At 55.0% G+C, this 22763-nt stretch overlaps 1 protein-coding gene across 1 annotated transcript; it reads left to right on the forward strand.

Moving 5' to 3' along the window:
- Positions 1 to 19725: 19725 nt before the first annotated feature.
- On the forward strand, positions 19726 to 21786 carry LOC122108106 (basic proline-rich protein-like). Its single transcript, XM_042680078.1, has one exon. The coding sequence runs from the start codon at positions 19726 to 19728 to the stop codon at positions 21784 to 21786; it is 2061 nt and encodes a 686-aa protein (XP_042536012.1).
- Positions 21787 to 22763: the final 977 nt, after the last annotated feature.

Consider the following 22763-nt stretch of genomic DNA (forward strand, 5'->3'; position numbering starts at 1 on the left):
GCCACACAGTGACACCAGCCAGGCCACACACAGTGACACCAGCCAGACCACACACAGTGACACCAGCCAGACCACACAGTGACACCAGCCAGACCACACAGTGACACCAGCCCCGCCACACACAGTGACACCAGCCAGGCCACACAGTGACACCAGCCAGGCCACACACAGTGACACCAGCCAGGCCACACACAGTGACACCAGCCAGACCACACAGTGACACCAGCCAGACCACACAGTGACACCAGCCCTGCCACACAGTGACACCAGCCAGACCACACACAGTGACACCAGCCAGGCCACACACAGTGACACCAGCCAGACCACACACAGTGACACCAGCCAGACCACACACAGTGACACCAGCCAGGCCACACACAGTGACACCAGCCAGGCCACACAGTGACACCAGCCAGACCACACAGTGACACCAGCCAGGCCACACACAGTGACACCAGCCAGACCACACAGTGCCACCAGCCAGACCACACACACAGTGACACCAGCCAGGCCACACACAGTGACACCAGCCAGGCCACACAGTGACACCAGCCAGACCACACACAGTGACACCAGCCAGACCACACAGTGACACCAGCCAGGCCACACACAGTGACACCAGCCAGGCCACACACAGTGACACCAGCCAGACCACACAGTGACACCAGCCAGACCACACACAGTGACACCAGCCAGACCACACACAGTGACACCAGCCAGACCACACAGTGACACCAGCCAGGCCACACACAGTGACACCAGCCAGGCCACACAGTGCCACCAGCCAGACCACACACACAGTGACACCAGCCAGGCCACACACAGTGACACCAGCCAGGCCACACAGTGACACCAGCCAGGCCACACACAGTGACACCAGCCAGACCACACAGTGACACCAGCCAGGCCACACACAGTGACACCAGCCAGGCCACACACAGTGACACCAGCCAGGCCACACACAGTGACACCAGCCAGACCACACAGTGACACCAGCCAGACCACACACAGTGACACCAGCCAGACCACACAGTGACACCAGCCAGACCACACAGTGACACCAGCCAGGCCACACAGTGCCACCAGCCAGACCACACAGTGACACCAGCCAGGCCACACAGTGCCACCAGCCAGACCACACAGTGACACCAGCCAGACCACACAGTGACACCAGCCAGGCCACACACAGTGACACCAGCCAGACCACACAGTGACACCAGCCAGGCCACACACAGTGACACCAGCCAGACCACACAGTGACACCAGCCAGGCCACACAGTGCCACCAGCCAGACCACACACACAGTGACACCAGCCAGACCACACACAGTGACACCAGCCAGACCACACACAGTGACACCAGCCAGACCACACACAGTGACACCAGCCAGACCACACAGTGACACCAGCCAGACCACACACAGTGACACCAGCCAGGCCACACAGTGACACCAGCCAGACCACACACAGTGACACCAGCCAGACCACACACAGTGACACCAGCCAGGCCACACACAGTGACACCAGCCAGACCACACACAGTGACACCAGCCAGACCACACACAGTGACACCAGCCAGGCCACACACAGTGACACCAGCCAGACCACACACAGTGACACCAGCCAGACCACACAGTGACACCAGCCAGACCACACACAGTGACACCAGCCAGGCCACACACAGTGACACCAGCCAGACCACACAGTGACACCAGCCAGACCACACAGTGACACCAGCCAGACCACACACAGTGACACCAGCCAGACCACACAGTGACACCAGCCAGACCACACACAGTGACACCAGCCAGACCACACAGTGACACCAGCCAGGCCACACACAGTGACACCAGCCAGACCACACAGTGACACCAGCCAGACCACACACAGTGACACCAGCCCCGCCACACAGTGACACCAGCCAGACCACACACTGACACCAGCCAGACCACACACAGTGACACCAGCCCCGCCACACACAGTGACACCAGCCCCGCCACACACAGTGACACCAGCCAGGCCACGCACAGTGACACCAGCCAGGCCACACACAGTGACACCAGCCAGGCCACACACAGTGACACCAGCCAGACCACACACAGTGACACCAGCCAGACCACACACAGTGACACCAGCCAGGCCACACAGTGACACCAGCCAGACCACACAGTGACACCAGCCAGACCACACAGTGACACCAGCCAGACCACACACAGTGACACCAGCCCCGCCACACACAGTGACACCAGCCAGACCACACACTGACACCAGCCAGACCACACAGTGACACCAGCCCCGCCACACAGTGACACCAGCCAGACCACACACTGACACCAGCCAGACCACACAGTGACACCAGCCAGACCACACACAGTGACACCAGCCAGACCACACACAGTGACACCAGCCAGACCACACAGTGACACCAGCCAGACCACACAGTGACACCAGCCAGGCCACACACAGTGACACCAGCCAGGCCACACACAGTGACACCAGCCAGGCCACACACAGTGACACCAGCCAGACCACACAGTGACACCAGCCAGGCCACACACAGTGACACCAGCCAGGCCACACACAGTGACACCAGCCAGACCACACAGTGACACCAGCCAGGCCACACACAGTGACACCAGCCAGACCACACAGTGACACCAGCCAGACCACACACAGTGACACCAGCCCCGCCACACACACAGTGACACCAGCCAGACCACACACAGTGACACCAGCCAGACCACACACAGTGACACCAGCCAGGCCACACAGTGACACCAACCAGGCCACACACAGTGACACCAGCCCCGCCACACACAGTGACACCAGCCAGACCACACAGTGACACCAGCGAGCGCTGTCCACCATGCGCCTCCCCCAGCCCGTCCCGCGCCTCTCCCAAGGGTTTCCAGGAAGCGTCCTCAGAAGCTGGGGCCAGATATGCAGAACCTAAAACACGAACCACTCTGCCCCATGCCGTAGGGGTGCATTCTTATTATTGTGCAGTTATCTGTCACCATCCATCCCTAGAACTTTCTGGAACCTTTCCCCACTGAGACTCTGGACTCATTACACTCTAGCCATTAAAAAGGAAGGAGCCTCTGACCCAGGCCGCTGCATGGCCGAACCTGGAACGTGTTGAGTGAACTTCATGAGTCACGGGAGCGCAGCAGGAGATGCTTGGCGCAGCCGTGCCCGCCATGAGCCGGGGAGCCGGGGAGCCAGGGAGCCGGGGTGCCGGGGAGCCGGGGAGCCGGGGAGCCGGGGAGCCGGGGAGCCGGGGTGCCGGGGTGCTAGGGTGCTGGGGTGCCACGGAGCCGGGGAGCCGGGGAGCCGGGGTGCCGGGGAGCCGGGGAGCACACAGCATGGAGACGGAGACCCGGCCTTGGCTTCGTAGGATGAAGTGCGATTTGGACTGCGTGACACTGCGGGCTGTTTCCTCGGGGGCAGGGAGGACAGAAGGCTTTCTGCGTTGTGTGCTCTGGACACAGTGTAACCCGACGATCACATAAGGAAGAGAGGGAAACGTGACAAAGACACAAACACCAGGATGGAAGGGAGACACGCAAGGAATGCCAGGGTGCCCGCCACCGCGGCCTCCACGCCCAGATCTCTAGTTCTTGGTCTCGCTCACCACGCTTGTCCTCTGCTCATGAAGCCCTCCCTGTTTACACACACACACACACACACACACACACACACACACACACACACACACAGCGATAGGCCAAAATGCTTCCCATTTTGTGTTCCCTCCCTCCCCCCCTCCCCAGAGCTGCTCATCCCTCTCCCCCTCTACCCAGTGGTGAAAGACCAGCTCTGAGCAGACAGAGAGGTGAATTCCTCCCAGAGCCTGCCTCCCCCTCCCCTCCCCCCTCCCCCTCCTCCCCCTTCCCCCTTCCCCTCCCTGTCCCCCTCACACACCCCCCCCCCCCCCTGCAAGGCACTGCACCCACCGCAGCTCCCTGCAGAGCCGGTGCTCACCATGTCCCGCCCGGAGCTCTCCCAATGCTCCCCGCTTGGCTCTTCTGCCTTCCCTCCCTCCGTCTCTGGCCTCCAGCCTCCAGCTCCTTTCCATGCCACCGCCATGCCCACAGGCCCTTCGGATTTGCCCTTAGGCAACGTCCATGCCATAGAACGCGAGCCCGTGCCAGCGACTCACACTGTCATCCCAGCTGCTCCGGAGGCTGCGATCTAGCTGAGGGCCGTGGTTCCAAGACAGGGCAGGCGGGAAAGCCTGTGAGACTCATCTCCGGTTAACTACCCCAAAGCTGGAAGTGGTAGAGTGCTAGGAAGCCGGGGACAGCACCAGACCCCGAGGACCAGCCCAGCCCCAGCCCAATTTAGGAAGAGTCAGACTGCAGCACCCCGCCGCAGCTCGTGAGGAGGGCCGCGCCCGCGCTCAGGGAATATCGCCTGGCAGCGGAACGGAACGCCACAGGACCTCTTAGCCCCTAGAGGCAGGATTTCGGGAACGCCACCTAGGGCAACCAGGTCTTGGAAGTTCCTGTTCACAAGCTCTGGCTGGCCCCTCCGCCCCTCTTCATGCTCAGGCCTGGATGGGGGACCAGTCACCCCGTCCTGGACCCTGAGACACCTGGCCTGCCTCTGTGACCGTGTCACCAGTGTCACCGTACAGGGAAAAAGCACTGGAAATGTTTTGGCGTTTGGTCAGAGTGACAAAGTCCCTACTTTTATAGTTTATAGGCCCCATTGACTGACTTCCTGGATCAAAATAGCCATTTCTTCATGCGACAGTCAACTCCGAAATATTTTCATGGAGAGATTTCAAAAGAAGGAGCTGGAAGGTATCTTTTTTTTTTTTTTTGGTTGGTTGTGAGGCTTGAACTCTGGGCCTGGGCGCTGTCCCTCAGCTCTTCAGCTCAAGGCAAGCGCTCTACCACTGAGCCACCTTCCCAGCCCCTGCAAGGTACCTCTTAAATCACTAGTAAATAAAGTGATTTTATTTATCTTCCTCATGGGAGCCATTCTTAAACTTGAAGGCTAAGTCAGGATTCTTGTTTGAATTTCATCTTCTGAAGTTTCTTCCATGCTGGAGCTTGGGCTCGGGGGTAGGTGAGTGGGATGGTACCAGTAAAATCCTGTATTCCATTCCCAGCAACCCACACATGTGTGTGTGTGTGTGTGTACACACACACACACACACACACACATACAAACACCCTGCCTGTTTCATTGAAGAAGGTACTGAATGGTATGATGGCCAAAATCACTAATGGAGGCAGAAGAAAAAAATGATGAACCATACAGAATTATGTACCTAAAGCTAATTCAGCTAAATAAACTTTTCACAGATAATTCTGAGCTGGGCACCAGTGGCTCACACCTGTCATCCTAGCTACCCAGGAAGCTGAGATCTGAGGATCATGGCTCAAAGTCCCTGTGAGACTCCTCTCTCCAATGAACCATTAAAAACCAGAAGCGATGCTGTGGCTCAAGTGTTAGCGCACCATTCTTGACCACAGAGAGGCTCAGAGACAGCGCCCAGGCCCTGAGTTCAAGCCCCACAACTGACTAAAAAAATAAAATAACATAAATTCTGGGATTCTAGTGTGACGTGGGGTGTAGAGGTGAGCCGTTAGAAATCCGTCCTTTGATGAGACCCCGTCAGCCACCGCAGATGTGCCCACCCAGTTCCCCGGTTGAAGCCTGGGAAAGGTCGATCCATAGCTTCACAGCTGGCACTCTGGTTGAGGAGTGGATTTATCAGCTTCCCCCAAGCGGGGCTGTCAACACGTGCAGCTCCCTGCAAGCCTTTTAATGACAGACCGTCCATTGTTCTCTAAAAAGACACTCAAACCTCTGCCTGTCAGTCTTCACCCTAATGAATGGGCTTTCTGTTCCCCCTCACCTCCACGAATTGTGAGAATAAAAAATCAGATCATGTTAATATGTTAATTGTTTTTAATTGCACTTAGCCTAAGGGATTTCCCTACTCCCATCTTTCTTTCTTGCTTGCTTGCTTGCTTGCTTCATCTTTGAAGTGTGCGGCCAAATAAAACACACATCTCTCCTGTGGCATGTGTAACGCCACCGGTGTTTGTCACAGCAGCCCACAGCAGGAGCAACTTCACAATGAGAATTTGTTTTCTAAGGAAGAACATAAAGACAAACCCAGCACTTTCCTGCAGACTAACACCGAGCCAGAAAAACAAACATAGACCCAAGGAATCCTGAGCACCCAGGGGCTGGGCTCACCCCTGTGGGACAGGGGGCTAGGACCTCTGCAGAAGGCAAATCTAGTTCTGGAAGAAAAAGACTTGAGCTAATAACCTCTGGGCCACCCAGGGGAGCCCCCCAGGATTCTGCCTTTTCTCTCCTCTCATTTGATTTCTGTCCTTTTTGGTCACTCAACTTTCATTTCAGACCCAAAGACAACCTGTACCCTTCTGGACAGCGTGCAGTTCCTTGTCTAGTGAGCATGCTCTGACACATGCCAGGGCCCACAGACCTAAGTTCTATTTCCTAAAAATAAAATAAAAATAAAATTTTCTTTCAACACACTGAAAAGAAATGAAAAGACATTACACTTTCCCCAAGGACCAAAATCTTAGCTGCTATTTCAACTATTTCTTCATCCCCTTGAATTTCAATATATTTTGAGGATTAATTACAGCCTAGCTACTGGGGACCAAAAAGAAAGAAGTCTCAAATGCCTCTAAACCTGGCTAGCACTCCAGCCAGGAACTGATCCAGAAGTGATTAAGGACCTGTTCATTTAATGCAGTTAATTTTCCCTTTCCAGAAAACAATGTTTTAAACCGTGGTCTTTAAAAAAAGAGAGATTTCTAGAAGTATATTGTTCAAGGTCAGCCTTTAGAGAGTCTACATTTGCACTGTATTTTGTAATTGTCATCATCAAGTCTGAAAAGTACTTATTAAGCTGATAAGTCTCGCTGGTGCTGTGGTAAGCAAAGTGTAAAGAGAACTACAGAGAGGCAATTCCCATTTTGATGGGTGAAAAGGGGAAGCTCAGAGGGAGGCACATGAAGAACACAGATTTGTTCCATGTGGTAAGGATTGCGAAGAATAAGAAAACTGCGGGTAAGATGGGGGGGTAACTAAGGGCACGAACAAGTCCTTTGCATGCATGAGACCCTCCGTTCAGTCTCTAGCACCAAAGAGAAAAGACAAGCCGGGGGCTAGTGGCTCATGCCTGTTCCTAGCTACTCAGGAGGCTGAGATCTGAGGATTGTGGTTTGAAGCCAGCCCAGATAAGAAAGTCTGTGGGACTCTTATCTCCAATGAACCACTAGAAAACCAGAAGTGGTGCTGTGGTTCACTGGAGATAGGAGTCTCCTGGACCTTTCCTGCCCGGGCTGGCTTCCAACTGCGACCCTCAGAACTCAGCCTCCGGAGTGACTAGGATTACAGGTGTGAGCCACTGGCTCCTGGTTTCAACCATCTTGTTTTATAGATCAAGAAAGTGACACCAGAGGGGCAGACACTTGCCCAAATTAAAGATGTGCTCGAGGCGGCAAGATTTCAGCACATTTCGGAGTTAGCTCTTGGAAGATTCATGTGAGAGGAGAAGGGATAAAGAGGAGAGGGGAGACGGGCGGGGTCTGAGGGAAGGTGAACTCAGGGCTGAGCTGCTGGCTGGCTTAGTCCCTGCTTCGTGAGCATGTGGGGTATGGGAGGGGGGAGAACGTGGCACTGGCGGCCACGGCCGAGGCCCGTGTGTCCCAGCCGTGCCCCCTGCTGGGCAACTGTGCCGGTTGCTTCCTCCGTGGACAAGACCAACGGATGGCGCTGAGCTGCCAGACATGTCCCTTCCTGACCTCTGTGCTGTCATCTAATCCTACTCCGAAACCCTGAGTCGGTCTGGGAAAAGACTCCTAGGCGGTCGTGGTGCTCCAGCCTGCTTGACTCTCAATTCTGAGCAGCTCACTGTACCTTCTTCTTTTTGGCACTCTACCATCTGAGCCACACCTCCAGCCTCCTTTCCCACTAGATTTTGTAATTGTCAGTCAGCACTCACGGCCAGCCTGAACTCTGACCCTTGCTCTTCCCTGTGTGTGCCGCTAGTCGAGATGGAGTTTCCAGAACTTCTTTTTGCCCAGGCTGGCCTTGAACCAGGAGCCCCTGATCTCTACTTCCCAAGTAGCTGGGATTACAGGTTTGAGCCACCATGCTGGGCTAGCGCTACTCCTCGGTTACTTCTTAGACTTGATCCTGAGAGCCAGATTTGGGGTGCTGGGCTCTGTACATGATATCCACATGACCCAACGCATGGTAATGGCTTGTTGGAAGGTGAAGTGTTCCTTTTTCTTTCTTTCTCCGTTTTACTCATCTGCTCAGATGCTTTCCCCTCACCTACATTTCGAATTTGGGAACACAGGTGAGTTATAAAAACACCCCTTTTCTATAGATTGGCCAACCATGTTGGGCTTGGCTGTTCCCTCTCAGAACTTTCCGTAAGAGTGCATGTTATAAAGATACTTATTCTTCCAGTGGGTCCGTATTCTTACATTGTCCTCAATTTTTTTTAAATGAGAACTAGGTCCCATTGGTTAGTGGCTCTCTCTTACGTTAAAAAAAATGGTCAGGCACTAGTGGCTCATGCCTGTAATCCTAGCTACTCAGAAGGCTGAGATGAGGATTGTGGTTCAAAGCTAGCATGGGTAGGAAACTCCCTGAGACTTTTTATCTCCAGTTAACTGCCAGTAATGCCAGAAGTGAAGCTGTGGCTCAAGTGGCAGACTGCTAGCCTTGAATGAAAGAAGTTCAGGGACAGCATACAGGCCCTGAGTTCAAGCACCAGGATTGGCAAATAAATAAAATAAAACTACAAGGTGTCCACTTAAGACAGAGTTGACCACTGAAATAAATGTAGCAAATCCCTGATCTAGTTTGGAAACCAAGGCACAAATGTGCTTTTTGTTTTCTTGATGTGGTGAATGAAACTTTCCGCTGTGATCACGGAGCTGAGGGCCTCCATCGTAATTCATAGCAAGCGAAAGCAAAGCTCGCTCGAGGCAGATGGGATGCAAGGCATACCCCTCGCCCAGCCCGCTTCTCAAGGCCCGATATAAAAGTGGGAGTGGACATGCAGCCAGGCCATCAGAAACATTCTCACACAACCCACCGGGGCCCGCCGAGCGCACAGGTCTGGGGAGATGCCGTTTGAATGTTTTGTCTGCATAACGCGGACTATCTAGCTGTTTGGAGACATCCAGTCGGTGGTGGTTTGAGTGGAGTACTGGGCACTGAAACAGCAAAGGGTTTCTAGTTGACAAACCACCACCTCTGACCTGCAGGAAAGCGTGTGTGCTGTTTGAGTTCAGCTGAATACGGTGAGTAAGAGATAACGCGGAGTTCTGCACATTGCTGCTGCATGGCTGGAAATGCCATAAACCAAGAAGCCGTTCCTGTGCCCACGGACGATTGTACGGTCTGCTCACCCATTGCCCACTCATCTGTACTTCTCACGTTAAAATTTGATCTTTGCCTTATTGGAATGATGAAGAAATCTAGAACTGAATAGCCCTTCTTATAATAGTCATTGTTTGTACTTGCAAAACTGGATGAAGAAATCACTGATATTCTTACATGGTTGCTTTTGGATTTTATTTTATTTTTTTGCCAAAGAAAATTTAGCCTATTTTTGCTTGGCCTTGAAATTTCCAGGCAGACAGAGAGGTTGTGTCCCAACCACCCTTCTCCTTGGCCTCCTCATCCTCCAGACCCTGCCTGGGGAAACTCAGCCTTAGTAATATATATTTACACACACACATATATATATACATATATATATACACACACACGTATGAGCTCCTCTGTGTCTTGCTTATACCTGTTCTGCAGGTGAATTTACTTTCCAGCTGTTACCGTATTATGAAGTCAGACACAATTTGTTCATGTCAAGCATGCTTCCCCCTTTTCTAGCCCATCTCAAATCTGAATTGCATCCACTTTCTTTCTTCTTATTTACTTGTGTGTGTGTGTGTGTGTGTGTGTGTGTGTGTGTCGCGCTAGGTGTATACTCAGGGCGTTGTGCTCAACAGGCCTTGCTTGCGGGGCTGGTGCTCTACCACGTCTCAAGCTCTGCTTTTTTTTTTCTTTTTGCTGGTTATGTTGGAGATGGAGTCTTATGGGCTTTTTGGCTCAGGTTGGCCATGAACCTAGAGCTTCTGGATCTCAGTTTCCTGAGAGCTGCAGTTTACAATGGGTTTTGGTGGTTCATTGGAGGTGAGTCTCCTGGACTTTTCTTCCCAGGCTGGCTTCAAACTGCAATCCTCAGATTTCAGCCTCCTGGGTGACTAGGATTACAGGCATGAGCCTCCGTCTCCCAGCCTGGCATGCCTCTTTTGGATGAGACCCCCTGTCTTGGTGCTCATTTTCTGCTTGTTTTTAGGCGTTGTGTTCCTGTGGTCAAATGGACGTTACTGAGCATGAGCAAATTCCCAGGCAGGTCATGAAGACAGGTTCCTTTTTAAAAGGCTACAAATGGCTTGTCCAAGACCCCAAACTTTCCTTCTCTTCTCTTTTCCTCTCCTCTCCTCTCCTCTCCACACATCCACCACCACCACCACTCATAAGCCCACCCTCAATCTTCTTTTTAAATTAGCAAATAGTCTAGTTCCTGCTGCTGTCACAGAATGCGTGAGACTGGGTCACTTATCAAGGATACAGATGTATTTCTCTCAGCAAGGGAGGCTAGAAGCCAAGGTCAACAGACAGCAGCTGGTGTGGGCCTTGGCGGCCCTGTCCCTCCCGTCCAGAGGTGGAGCGCGGTGGGGCGCGCACCTCCGAGGGCAGAGCTCCCCACCCCGCACTGGGGCTGACGTTTCCAGCGGGAGAATTTTGCGGGTCTGTGCAGACCACAGAACACAAGGAACTAGATTTTATCCTGAAATGTAAAGACCAGGCTTTCTCCATGTGGCAGCTGCCTCTGTTTTGCCTGTATCTCCGTAGCATCAGAAGTCGCTGGGAGCAGTGGCTCACACCTGCAATCCTATCATTTCTCCGGGAGATTGAGGTCAGGAAGATTGCGGCTCCACAGCAGCCTGGGGAGAGAAGTTGATGAGATCCCATCGCAGCCAAGCAGCTGGGCCTAGTTACGACTGCCTGCCATCCCAGCGACAGAAGGAAGCGTGGACAAGGGGGCAGAGGTCCAGGCCACCCTAGGCAAAAAGAGAGATTCCCATCTCAAAAATAACCTGAGCACAAGAGGCTGGAGGCATGGCTTGGGTGGCAGAGGGCCTTGCTCAGCAAGTCTGAATTCAGAAACAAAAAGAAGGAATGTCGGGCTGAGGAGTGAGTGTGGGCTTAGCGGGCAAGTGTTTGCCTCGCGTGTGTGAGCCCTTGGCTCTGAGTTGTAGTGGGTGTGCACACATGCACACAGAAACACACACACAGAGCCAAAGAAGGACATGCGTGATCAATGCATTGCTGATGGTAAGTAGAATTTTAGAGTTTAGAAACATTGGTCTTTCTCCAGATAACCCAGCGTGTAAATGCAGTAGCCGTGCAAACAAACAGCAACAAAGTAACCCTGCCGACCCCAGCTCCTGCACACACTCCTGTGCAATTCCTCCTGACTCCGCCTCCGCCTCTGCCCTTCTGCTGTTTCCCTGTCTGTCTCTAACTGTGATGGCTTGCCTGGGCCTTGTCTCTGTCAGCATTGACCTGAAGTGACAAGCAGGCGGCGTGACTTTAGCACCGCACACACGCACACACATGCACACACGCACGCACACACGCGCGTGCACACACGCACACACACACACACTGACCCTCTTCCCTTCCCTCATTCCCTCCCTGTTTGGTCACGACGTCTGGATAATCGAGCATTCTTCATTTATGGCGTTATCGCCTTGCGCATCTTGTTCCCAGCTTTGCCACGCAGGACGTGGGGAACACGTGCCCTTTGTCCCCAGGACGCAGTGGTGGCCTCCTGGCTGAGCTGGGCGGTGTTAACCGTCAGTTCTGGTGCTCTCCCGGGCTTGGAGCGGAGGCTCCGGCCCCCACCCCGCGCACTGCTCCTCCGGCAGGCCTCACCCCGGGGCCTGCAGCGCCCGGTCAACCTCGGCCCTCAGGTCAGCCTGACAGCGGCCGCCCTGTGGGAGGCTGCTCCCTGCTTCCTGGATGCTTGTCCCGTGTGTAATTGGTTTGCTCCACAGTCTTGTTAGAGCGCTTCCTCCAGTGGTTCCCAAGGGGAGGCCGGTGGGGACAATTTAAACTTTCTCCTCTCCAAGTCCCCGAGTCTCATCCCGTGTGTGTGTGTGTGTGTGTGTGTGTGTGTGTGTTGCTGCTTGATTTCATACATTGTGTGCTTGTGTGTGTGTGCGAGGAGGACGGGGGGGGGGAGGGGAGAAGGAGGGAGAAGAAGAGAAGATGCCTTTGAGGGGTGGGACTTGGTGGGAAGCTTTGGGGGTGCCCCCTGGAAAGGAGATTGTGGGGTCCGGGTCCTTTCCTCTTCTGCTTTCACTTTGCTGTCTGAAGCGAACAATTTAATTTGCCATCTACTCAAGCCCCGCACGGTCCACGCACGCACGAAACACCCGAGACTGTGAGCCAAATAAACCTTTCCTCCCTGACAGTTGATGGTTTCAGATGCTTTGTGACAGTCACAGAGCTGGCACACTGCCTTCCCTTCCCGCCCACCTGCCCGCGGGCCAGCCCTCCCCTCCATCCGCCCCCCTCCCCCCCCCATCTCACCGGCCATGTGCTTTGTCTCCTAACCCGGTGCAGAGGCTTGGAATTCTGTTTTTGCAATGGTTTATAATTCATTATGAGCTCTAATTTCTCTGCTAGGATTCTCATATTTTTCTTTCTGAGACATTTTCCCAGCTTGATTTCTAACCCCTGAACTGGTCACTTTTATCTGTGTTTTAATTTTTCAGCTTTCTTTCTGTCTACTCTTTTTTATGGTACTGCTGCTTGAACTCAGGACCAGAGCGCGTTCCCTTAGCTCTTCTACTCAAGGCCATTGCTCTACCACTTGAAGCATGTACCTCAACTTCCTGGATGTTTTTTGCTGGTTAATTGGAGGTTAAGAGTCTCAGATTTGCCTGCCCAGGCTGACTTTGAACTAGGATCCTCAGATCTCAGCCTCCTGCATAGCCAGGGTTACAAATATGATTCACCAGTGCTCAGCTCTTTCTTTTTCTTTTCTTTTCTTGGTCATGTTCTTTCTTTCTTTTGCGCTCTCTCTCTCACTCTCTCCCTTTCCCTCTCTCCCTCACTCTCTCTCTCTCTCCTCTCTCTCTCTCTTCTTTCCTTCCAGATCATAGCTTCAAACTCAGGGCCTTGTGCTTCTAGCAGGCACTCTACCACTTAATCCATGCTTCCATTCCCACTTGTTTCCTGTTTAATTTAAGGATGGAGTCACAAAGTTTTTTGTTTTGTTTTGTTTTTGTTTTGTTTATTTTTGTCAGTCATGGGGCTTGAACTCTGGGCTTGGGTGCTGTCCCTGTACTCTTCAGCTCAAGGTGAGCGCTCTACTACTTGAGCCACCACACCACTTCCGGTTTTCTGGTGGTTTATTGTAGAGAAGAGTCTCATGGACTTTCCTGCCTGGGCTGGCTTTGAGCCGTGATCCTCAGATCTCAGCCTCCTCAGTAGCTAGGATTAGAGGCGTGAGCCACCAGCACCTGGCAGTCACACCGATTGTGTGTGTGATGGCTTCGAATTGCAATCCCAGAGTCTCAGTTTCCTGAGTAGTTAGAATTACAGGTGTGAGCCACCAGCTTATTGTGCTTTTTAAAAATGCCTGTGTGCCCCCTTATGCTGGAGATGTTCTTCAAAGATCAGTGATCTCTGAGAGGTCACATTTCAGCCTGAGGCATGGGCAGGGCTGGCTGACCCGTAGCTTTCAGTGCGGATGCTGTGATCTGGTTGGGACCTTGCATTTCATTCAGATGCCTCTCCATGCCAGTGCCTGTCGGAATTTCCTGTTTTTGCTGTGCGGTAGTTTCCCCAGGGGAGATCATCAATATACTCCTTTCCAGAAAGTACGAGGGGAAGGGCTGCTCAGATGGATGAGGGAGGAGGGAGATGGGGTTGGGGGGGGGACTTCCACCACTGCGCCTGTGCGTTCCCACCCGGGACAGCCCATCCCAGAGCCTCTGCCTCTCCCTCTCTTTCTTTCTCTCTCTCTCTCCCTCTCTCGCTTTTGGTTTCTCCAAAGAGTCAATTGCTTCTCTCTCTCTCTCTCTTTTTTTTTTTTGTCAGTCATGGGGCTTGAACTCTGAGCCTGGGCGCTGTCCCTCAGCTCTTCAGCTCAAGGCGAGCGCTCTACCACTTGAGCTACAGCACCACTTCCGGTTTTCTAGTGGTTTATTGGAGATCAGAGGCTCATGGAGTTTCCTGCCCGGGCTGGCTTTGAACCATGATCCTCAGATCTCAGCCTCCTGAGTAGCTAGGATGACCGGCGTGAGCCACGGGCGCCCGGCTTGCCATCGCCTCTCTTTTACAGGCCAAGTGGGGAGTAGCTGCTCGGCAGAGGGGACGATCTGGGGCAGGTGTGAGGACTGAGTGTTCTGGATGCAGCGCTCCAGCCGCCCCACCACCATCCCTTGCTAGGGGTCCTCTGATACCCCGGATGTGGAATTTTCTAGGGCTCTGCACAGTGAGTCACTGCCCTGTCATCTCAGGACTTAGGTCTTGAGCTCGGCCACTTTCCCATCAGCCACCGCTGCTCCCACCTCCAGTCTCCTAAATGGTTGCGTGTGGGGTCGGCCCTCTGGGGTTTTCTCCTGGCTGAGTGCCTCCGTACGGGGGAGTTCACGCCTTTGTAAGTTCCCGCGCTGGCGCTTGGTCTGAGGGGTGAGCACATGTATGCAATCCCTCACGTCCCAGGACCACAAAGAGAAACGTAACTCTCACTGAGAATGCGGCGCCACGGCTGATCACATTAACTGCTCTTGGATGGAGTGCTGGGCACAGAAGTTTGTTTGTTTTGAAGCCCATTCTGGGGCTTGAACTCGGGGCCTAGGTGCTGTCCCTTAGCCTTTTTTGCTCAAGTCTGGTGCCCTACCACTTAGAGCCACAGCTCAACTTCTGGCTCTTTTGGTGCTTATTGGAGATAAGACTCTGCTCAGGCCCGGCTCTACACCTTGATTCTCAGACCTCAGCCTCCTGAATAGCTAGGATTAGAGGAACGAGCCGCCGGGTGCTCAGCTACAAAAGGTAGTTTCATGATGAGAGAGAGAAACGTGACTCTAAAACTCCTCCGGCAAAGGGCGTGTGAGGAGGCTGCTCGGGGGGAGTGCGAGAGAAATTATTTTTACGCTGTTTCTTTATTCAACAGGTAACATGTCTCATCTGTCTCTCCCACATGCCTTTCTAGAAGGATCTAGAAAAATGAAACAGAAAATCCAGGAAGGGAGGTCCTGATTTGAGTATGACATACGCGGTCAGCAGTTAACCACTTAAAATAAGAACTCGCATCCAGAGCCGGGATGGGTCATTCACAGGAAATCCAGCTGGAAGACAGGAGTGGAGGCAGAGTCCGGCTGCTCCTCCCGGCTCCGGTAGGCATCTACCTCCCGGGTTTGCCTCTGCAGGAAGAAAGGGTGTTTTTGACAGAAATGCAGACACACACAAGGCGCAGTGACAACAGAGAGAAACTATGGTTAACTCTGTAGTTACAAAACTCAAGCGAGACAAAGCATGACCCGCCTCGGCTCCGCTGGCCTGAGCACAGGGGATTTGCTAGTTTGATCATATTTGCACAGCAAAAGCCAACTCAGCTAGCCAAGGGAGCCACATGTTATGGTTCTATAACTAGCCGGCAGTGAGACCGTTTGACCATCTTCACAGTGTCTCCATCATGTTTGCACTCGTGTGTGAGGATACAGCCAGTGTGCAGAGCATGTATTTCTCCTTTCAGTAACTGCGCAGGAAACAGAAAATCCATTTGACAGCCTGTCAGACCAGGGGAAGGATGCGTCGCTAAAACTTAGAACTAAGCTTTAGCTAGAGTATGTCATAAAGGAAGGGAAGAATATTTCCCTGAGCACCCCCTCTGGGAGACACAGGTGGTAGGATCATGTAGAGCTCCTGCGTGAGGTGTGCTGGCAGCGGGCAGTTCTACTTAGATTATCTGTGTTTACCTTAGCCTTGACATGAGTGAGCAGAGCAAAGATGAGGACATTAAGAACTCTCAATGTAATTTTAAATACAGTTTGCCTAGAGTGGTTTTGTTTTAAAAAAAATGTTCTCTACTGATATATACAGACAGGCTCATACATAACACTTGTCAGGTGTTAATAGTCTAATAGTAAAACTTTCATAAGAAAAGGAAAGGCATTCATAAGTCATTTAAGAAAAAAATACAGATGGCCATTTACAGTGATGCTTACCTTATTAGTTAGCAGACGCAGTTAACTTAAAAGAAAATGCAATCTATCGGAGAAAGGGCCTGAGCCCCGATGTCTTCCACACCAGCTCGTACCAAACAAGAACTAATATTGATCCTTCCTAAGCCTTGCAAGAAATGGAAGAGGAAAGTATAATTCTGAACTCGCTTTAGAAGGCCAGTGCTGTCCTGATGCCAAAGCTGGAGAAGGAAGGGCAGTAGAGGAAGGTAACAGGACAGATTTCCCAATGACAATGAACATGAAAATCCCAAGAAGAGAATTGCAAACAAATTCAATAGCATGGAGGATATAGCTCAGGGCAGAGTTTGCCTAGCATGTGCAGTGTCCTGGGTTCTGGCAGGCCCAGCACTGGAGGAAAAAAAAAATCAGAAGCAAATTACAGGGATCACTCATTATGAGCAAATGGGGTTTATTCCTGGGATGTAAGAAAGTTCCAGCACATACACACCAGTGAGTGTGATAAACCAAATACGATGAAAGTCAAAACCATATGATCTTCATCTGCAGAGAAAGGATTTGACAAAATTCAACCTCCTCAACCAGGTGCCGATGGCTCATGCCTATGATCACAGATACTCAGGAAGCTGAGACTTGGAAGATTAATATTCCATGATAACCAGGGCAGAAAAGTCCATGAGATTCTACCTCTAATTAACCAGCACGAAGACAGGGCTGGAGATGTGGCTCAAGTGGTAGAGAACCAGCTGTGAGCAAGAGAGCCAAGAGAAGATAAAATCCAGAGTTTACCACCAAAAAAAAAAAAAAATGAAAGAAAGAAAGCTCCTTTCAGGATAAACACTCAACAAATTAGATATGAAGGATGTACCACAACATGACAAAGGCTGCAAAGGGGGACAGCTCCCCAGCTGGCATTGTCATCAGTGGTAGACGAGATCGGGCGTGTTCAAGGTGGTATTGCCGTAGACTGTCGTCAGTGGTAGAGACGAAAGCTTCTCTTCCAAGATTAGAAGCAAGACCAGGTACTTACTATGCTTCTGCTCAGTATCATACTGGAAGTCCTAGCGGAGCAAGGGGTGGGGTGTGTGTGTGCATGTATGTGTATATGTGTGTGCATCTGTGTGTGAGTTTCAAGCTTCCAAACAGGAAAGGGAGAAGTGAAGTTGTTGGCTACAGACATGATCTAGATGTAGAAAACCCCGAGAGTCCATCAAGAAGCATCCAGAACAGACAGATTCAGTTGTGGGACACAAAACCAATATACAAACCAGTCGTGTGTCCATACACTAACAATGAACTATCCAGGGAAACAATTCCATTTATAATAATATTTTTAAAAACCCTCAAATACCTAGAGTAAATTTAATGAAGTAGGAGAACCTGCACTTTGAAAACTTGAGGGCTTCCTGCCCTCCCTGGGGTGGGCAGCTTTGGCCACTATCATCCGCGGCCTTGATCTCCACAGGCCCAGGACCAGCACACCCCAAGATGATGGCCTGGAACGTCTGAGACCAGGCCTTAGTCTCCCCTCACTTCCGTTGCCCTCTCTGTGGCGAGCTGTGTGTTCATCACGCACATCCAAGCGAGGCCCGCACGCTCAGGTGGACTTGAGCGGCGTCCACCATGGCCAAGCAAGGACACAACCTGTCCAGCCGTGGCCAGCGGAGGAGGGAAACATGGAGACTGCACGCGATGGAATACAAGGAAAGAATGAAGTTCTGTCACATGCCACCCTGTGGGCCACTGGCAGGGCATCAGGCTGTGTGAAATAAGCCAGACAAATGAGCCCTGACCTCCCGCCCATGTGGGATCTAAGGCCGTCCCATGCTGCATATAGGCCTGAAGGGTGACCCAGCGGCTTCCGGGTCTGGGGGGGGGGGAGGGAGGGTGTTGTCAGGTTTCAGTCAGACACACCAAGGTCTGTTCATAGTGTGGTGACCGCTATTTGCTTACACAAATTGGCAGAGATAAAGAAGGCTTAATCCCAAAGGTTGAGGCGGATATAAGGAGCGACTTGGGGGAAGGGAACACAGCCTTTGGAGTAAGGAAATTCTTAGAAAAATCTGAGGGTTTTTGCTCTTTGAGGCTGGTCGTCTACTGTCAGGAAGCCACCCCAAAGAAACAATCAGAGAATATTGGTACTGTGTATAAGAACAGGCATTACACTGGTACTTAGACCAGAAGAAATCCTGAAAACAAGGTGATGTCTAGTCCTGCAGGAATGCCTGAAACTTTGGGCTACTCAGGATCCAGTGTTACGCAATCACTGAACTCGCACTGGGGCCAGGTGCCCGTGACTCATGCCTGTAATCTTAGCTACTCTGGAGCTGTGATCTGAAGTTTGAGGCCAGCCAGAGCAGAGAAGTCTGTGAAACTCTTGTCCCCCAAAGTAACAAAAAGGCTGGGCTGGAGGCATGGCTCACATGGTAAAGCACCAGCCAAGCAAGCAGAAAGACTACTCGAGATGGGAAGTTTTAGTGATAGGAGCCGACCACTCTGTGTTGAATGCTGATGTAATAGATCCACAGAGTAATCCATGTATCTGGACGGATAGCATGTTAGGGTGCTTACCTAGCATGTGTGAGGCCCTGAGTTCTACCCCTAACAGCAGCAGCACTACCACCATTGTCACAGTAATTTCATATTTCTCTCTTTTCCAAGTACAGCCTCACACCTGGGCTGTCTGTACACATGTCCTCCGTAAGATCCGCGTCCCTGCGCGACTTCCCCGCAGGCTGAGGCTGGGGGCCTCACTCCGGGACCATGCCAGGGCTTCCCTGCCCATCTTGCCCCAGACGCCTCTTGGATTCTTCATTTCAATCATGCAGAACATCCTTGGGATCTCCCCGAGCATGGCGCGTTGGTTCTTGTTTCTGCATCTCCCCACATGCTGGTCCGCCCCGGGAATGCCCTGGGCTGTATCGCAGGAGTAGAGGAGTTCGTTCCTTCAGGGAGAAGATTCCTAAGGACAAGACAGAGGCCCGAGTTCTGGGGCAGGGAGGGGGAGATTCCCCAGTGGGAATAGGACTCAGGAATCAGATGGGAATGAGGTAGAGGGGCAGAGGAGGCACCGGGCACCGAGAACGCCTTCCAGTGAATCGCTGAGCCCTGAAATGCCACCCGTGCCCTGCAGGCAGACTCCCTAAGGTGGTGGAGATGTTCGTATTTTCATCTAAACCGGCTCAGTGGAGGGAATGAAAGAACGCGGGCGCGCCCGTCCTGTGGCTTCTCTCCCCGACGCCTCCCCTGGCCGGCCCCCATCACACTTCGTCTAAATAGGAGTTTTCCACCTTCTGTCCACATCAGCATGATCTTTATTTACGGCTGGTAGGGGTCAGTCCGCCAGGCCCGTGTAGACAGAGCTGGCCAGCCGGGGGCCGCTGCGGGCGCCCGCGGGCCGGCCACCCCGGGCGGGCGAGATGGCTCCGGTGGCTGCCTGGGAGGCGGTGCCCGCACATCCGCGCTCACCCCAACCGCCAGCCACAGGAGAGCTGGTCCGCTCGCAGTGTCCCCAGGGGGAGAGGCCTTCTGTCCCGTCCCCAGGTGCTGTTCCCCTGCGCCACCAGAAAACCAGCACGAGGTCCTTACTGCGACCACTCGCTGGCCGCGTCACTCCACACCGCTGCACACAAGCGGGGACACGCGGAGGCCGGGACCGGAGTGCAGGGCCGCCCGCGCGCCCTGCGCCGCCCGCCCGCGCGCCCTGCGCCTGCCGCCCGCCCGTGCGCCCTGTGCCTGCGGCCCGCGCGCCCTGCGCCTGCCGCCCGCCCTGCGCCTGCTGCCCGCCCTGTGCCTGCTGCCCGCCCCGCGCGCCCTGTGCCTGCGGCCCGCGCGCCCTGCGCCTGCCGCCCGCCCGCGCGCCCTGTGCCTGCGGCCCTCGTGCCCTGCGCCGCCCGCCCGCCCTGCGCCTGCTGCCCGCGCGCCCTGTGCCTGCCGCCCGCGCGCCCTGCGCCGCCCACGTGCCCTGTGCCTGCCGCCCGCGTGCCCTGCGCCTGCCGCCCGCGCGCCCTGCGCCGCCCGCCCACGCGCCCTGTGCCTGCTGCCCGCTCTGCGCCTGCCGCCCGCCCGCGCGCCCTGCGCCTGCCTCCCGCCCGCGCGCCCTGCGCCTGCCGCCCACCCGCCCTGCGCCTGCCGCCCGCGTGCCCTGCGCCGCCCGCCCGCCCTGCCCCGCCCGCCCGCCCGCCCTGCGCCTGCCGCCCGCGCGCCCTGTGCCTGCCGCCCGCGTGCCCTGCGCCGCCCGCCCGCCCGCGCGCCCTGCGCCTGCTGCCCGCCCGCGTGCCCTGCGCCGCCCGCCCGCGTGCCCTGCGCCTGCCGCCCGCGTGCCCTGCGCCTGCCGCCCGCCCGCCCGCCCGCGTGCCCTGCGCCTGCCGCCCACGCGCCCTGCGCCTGCTGCCCGCCCGCGTGCCCTGCGCCGCCCGCCCGCGTGCCCTGCGCCCTGCCGCCCGCGTGCCCTGCGCCTGCCGCCCGCACCGCCCCGCCCGCGTGCCCTGCGCCGCCCGCCCACGCGCCCTGTGCCTGCTGCCCGCCCGCCCTGCGCCTGCCGCCCGCCCGCGCGCCCTGTGCCTGCGGCCCTCGTGCCCTGCGCCGCCCGCCCGCCCTGCGCCTGCTGCCCGCCCGCCCCGCGCGCCCTGTGCCTGCGGCCCTCGTGCCCTGCGCCGCCCGCCCGCCCTGCGCCTGCTGCCCGCGCGCCCTGTGCCTGCCGCCCGCGCGCCCTGCGCCGCCCACGTGCCCTGTGCCTGCCGCCCGCGTGCCCTGCGCCTGCCGCCCGCGCGCCCTGCGCCGCCCGCCCACGCGCCCTGTGCCTGCTGCCCGCTCTGCGCCTGCCGCCCGCCCGCGTGCCCTGCGCCTGCCTCCCGCCCCGCGCGCCCTGCGCCTGCCGCCCGCCCCGCGCGCCCTGCGCCTGCCTCCCGCCCGCCCTGCGCCTGCCGCCCGCGTGCCCTGCGCCGCCCGCCCGCCCTGCGCCGCCCGCCCGCCCGCCCTGCGCCTGCCGCCCGCGCGCCCTGTGCCTGCCGCCCGCGTGCCCTGCGCCGCCCGCCCCGCCCGCGCGCCCTGCGCCTGCTGCCCGCCCGCGTGCCCTGCGCCGCCCGCCCGCGTGCCCTGCGCCTGCCGCCCGCGTGCCCTGCGCCTGCCGCCCGCCCGCCCGCCCGCGTGCCCTGCGCCTGCCGCCCACGCGCCCTGCGCCTGCTGCCCGCCCGCGTGCCCTGCGCCGCCCGCCCGCGTGCCCTGCGCCTGCCGCCCGCGTGCCCTGCGCCTGCCGCCCCGCCCGCCCGCCCGCGTGCCCTGCGCCGCCCGCCCACGCGCCCTGTGCCTGCTGCCCGCCCGCCCTGCGCCTGCCGCCCGCCCCGCGCGCCCTGCGCCGCCCGCCCGCCCGCGCGCCCTGCGCCTGCCGCCCGCCCGCGCGCCCGCCCGCGCGCCCTGCGACTGCGCCACAGCCCGTCAACACCCAGCGCCAGCCCGCGTCTGTGCTCTTCGCACACTGATTTGGTGAAATCCCCTCGTGTATCTTACACACCTTACACTGGCCACCCTCGGCACAGATCGCCCGTGAGCGTCTTTTCTATCAGGAGTCGGCAAGCTTCTAGAAGAGGCCGCAGATGTGAACCAGATAACCATCAGCTCAGACTTAGCTGACTGCAGTCGTGTAGAGGACACTGTGCTAGAAAGATCCTTCAGGAGGAAAAAGAAATTAAAGGCATGAGAGGTGTGGATGCCCTGTCACTTCCTGGTGTCCTCAGTCACTCAAAACAAAACTGTTTCCACCTTTCTTAACGCTGGGTTAAAAGGCTAGCCCTGAAATTTCCTGCTTAATTTTGGTGGCCAAAATTTCAAGGACTAAAGTATATGGAAGAATATATTTATAGAGAAGTACAATCAAGTGCTTCTCAAAAAAAAATTCTAGGCAGTACTGGACTTTGAACTCAGGGCTTTGTGTTTGAGTGTACTTTTAAGGAAACCAATGAAATGCTATGTGATAACAAATTACTCAAGTTTAATTTCATCAAGTAGGAGGAAAGGATCAAACATTTTGATTGGCTGAGTACATTGATGCATGTCTGTAATTCCAGCCATGCAGGAGGCTGAGGCAGGAAGACCATGAGTTCAAAGTCAACATGGACTGGTTTATATAACAAAACTTGGCCCCAAATACACACACATACACACTACACACACATACACATATACACGCACACATACACACACACATATAAACACATACATACACATACACACACATACATACACACACCCTCATATACTGAGGTTTGAACTCAGGGCCTTGCTTGGGCAACAGCCTGACTTTTTTTTCTGGTTATTTTAGAGATAGAGTCTTGTAGGCTTTTCTGTCTGGAATGGCTTTGAACCTTGATCCTGTGGATCGCAGCCTCTTGAATATCTAGGATTACAAGTATGAGTCACCAGGGCTCCGCTTGAAGAATTTTTTAAACTTGCCAATTAT

The sequence above is a fragment of the Dipodomys spectabilis genome, unplaced genomic scaffold (assembly GCF_019054845.1).
Source record: "Dipodomys spectabilis isolate Male_0828 unplaced genomic scaffold, ASM1905484v1 ptg000054l, whole genome shotgun sequence".
Classification (NCBI taxonomy): Eukaryota; Metazoa; Chordata; class Mammalia; order Rodentia; family Heteromyidae; genus Dipodomys; species Dipodomys spectabilis.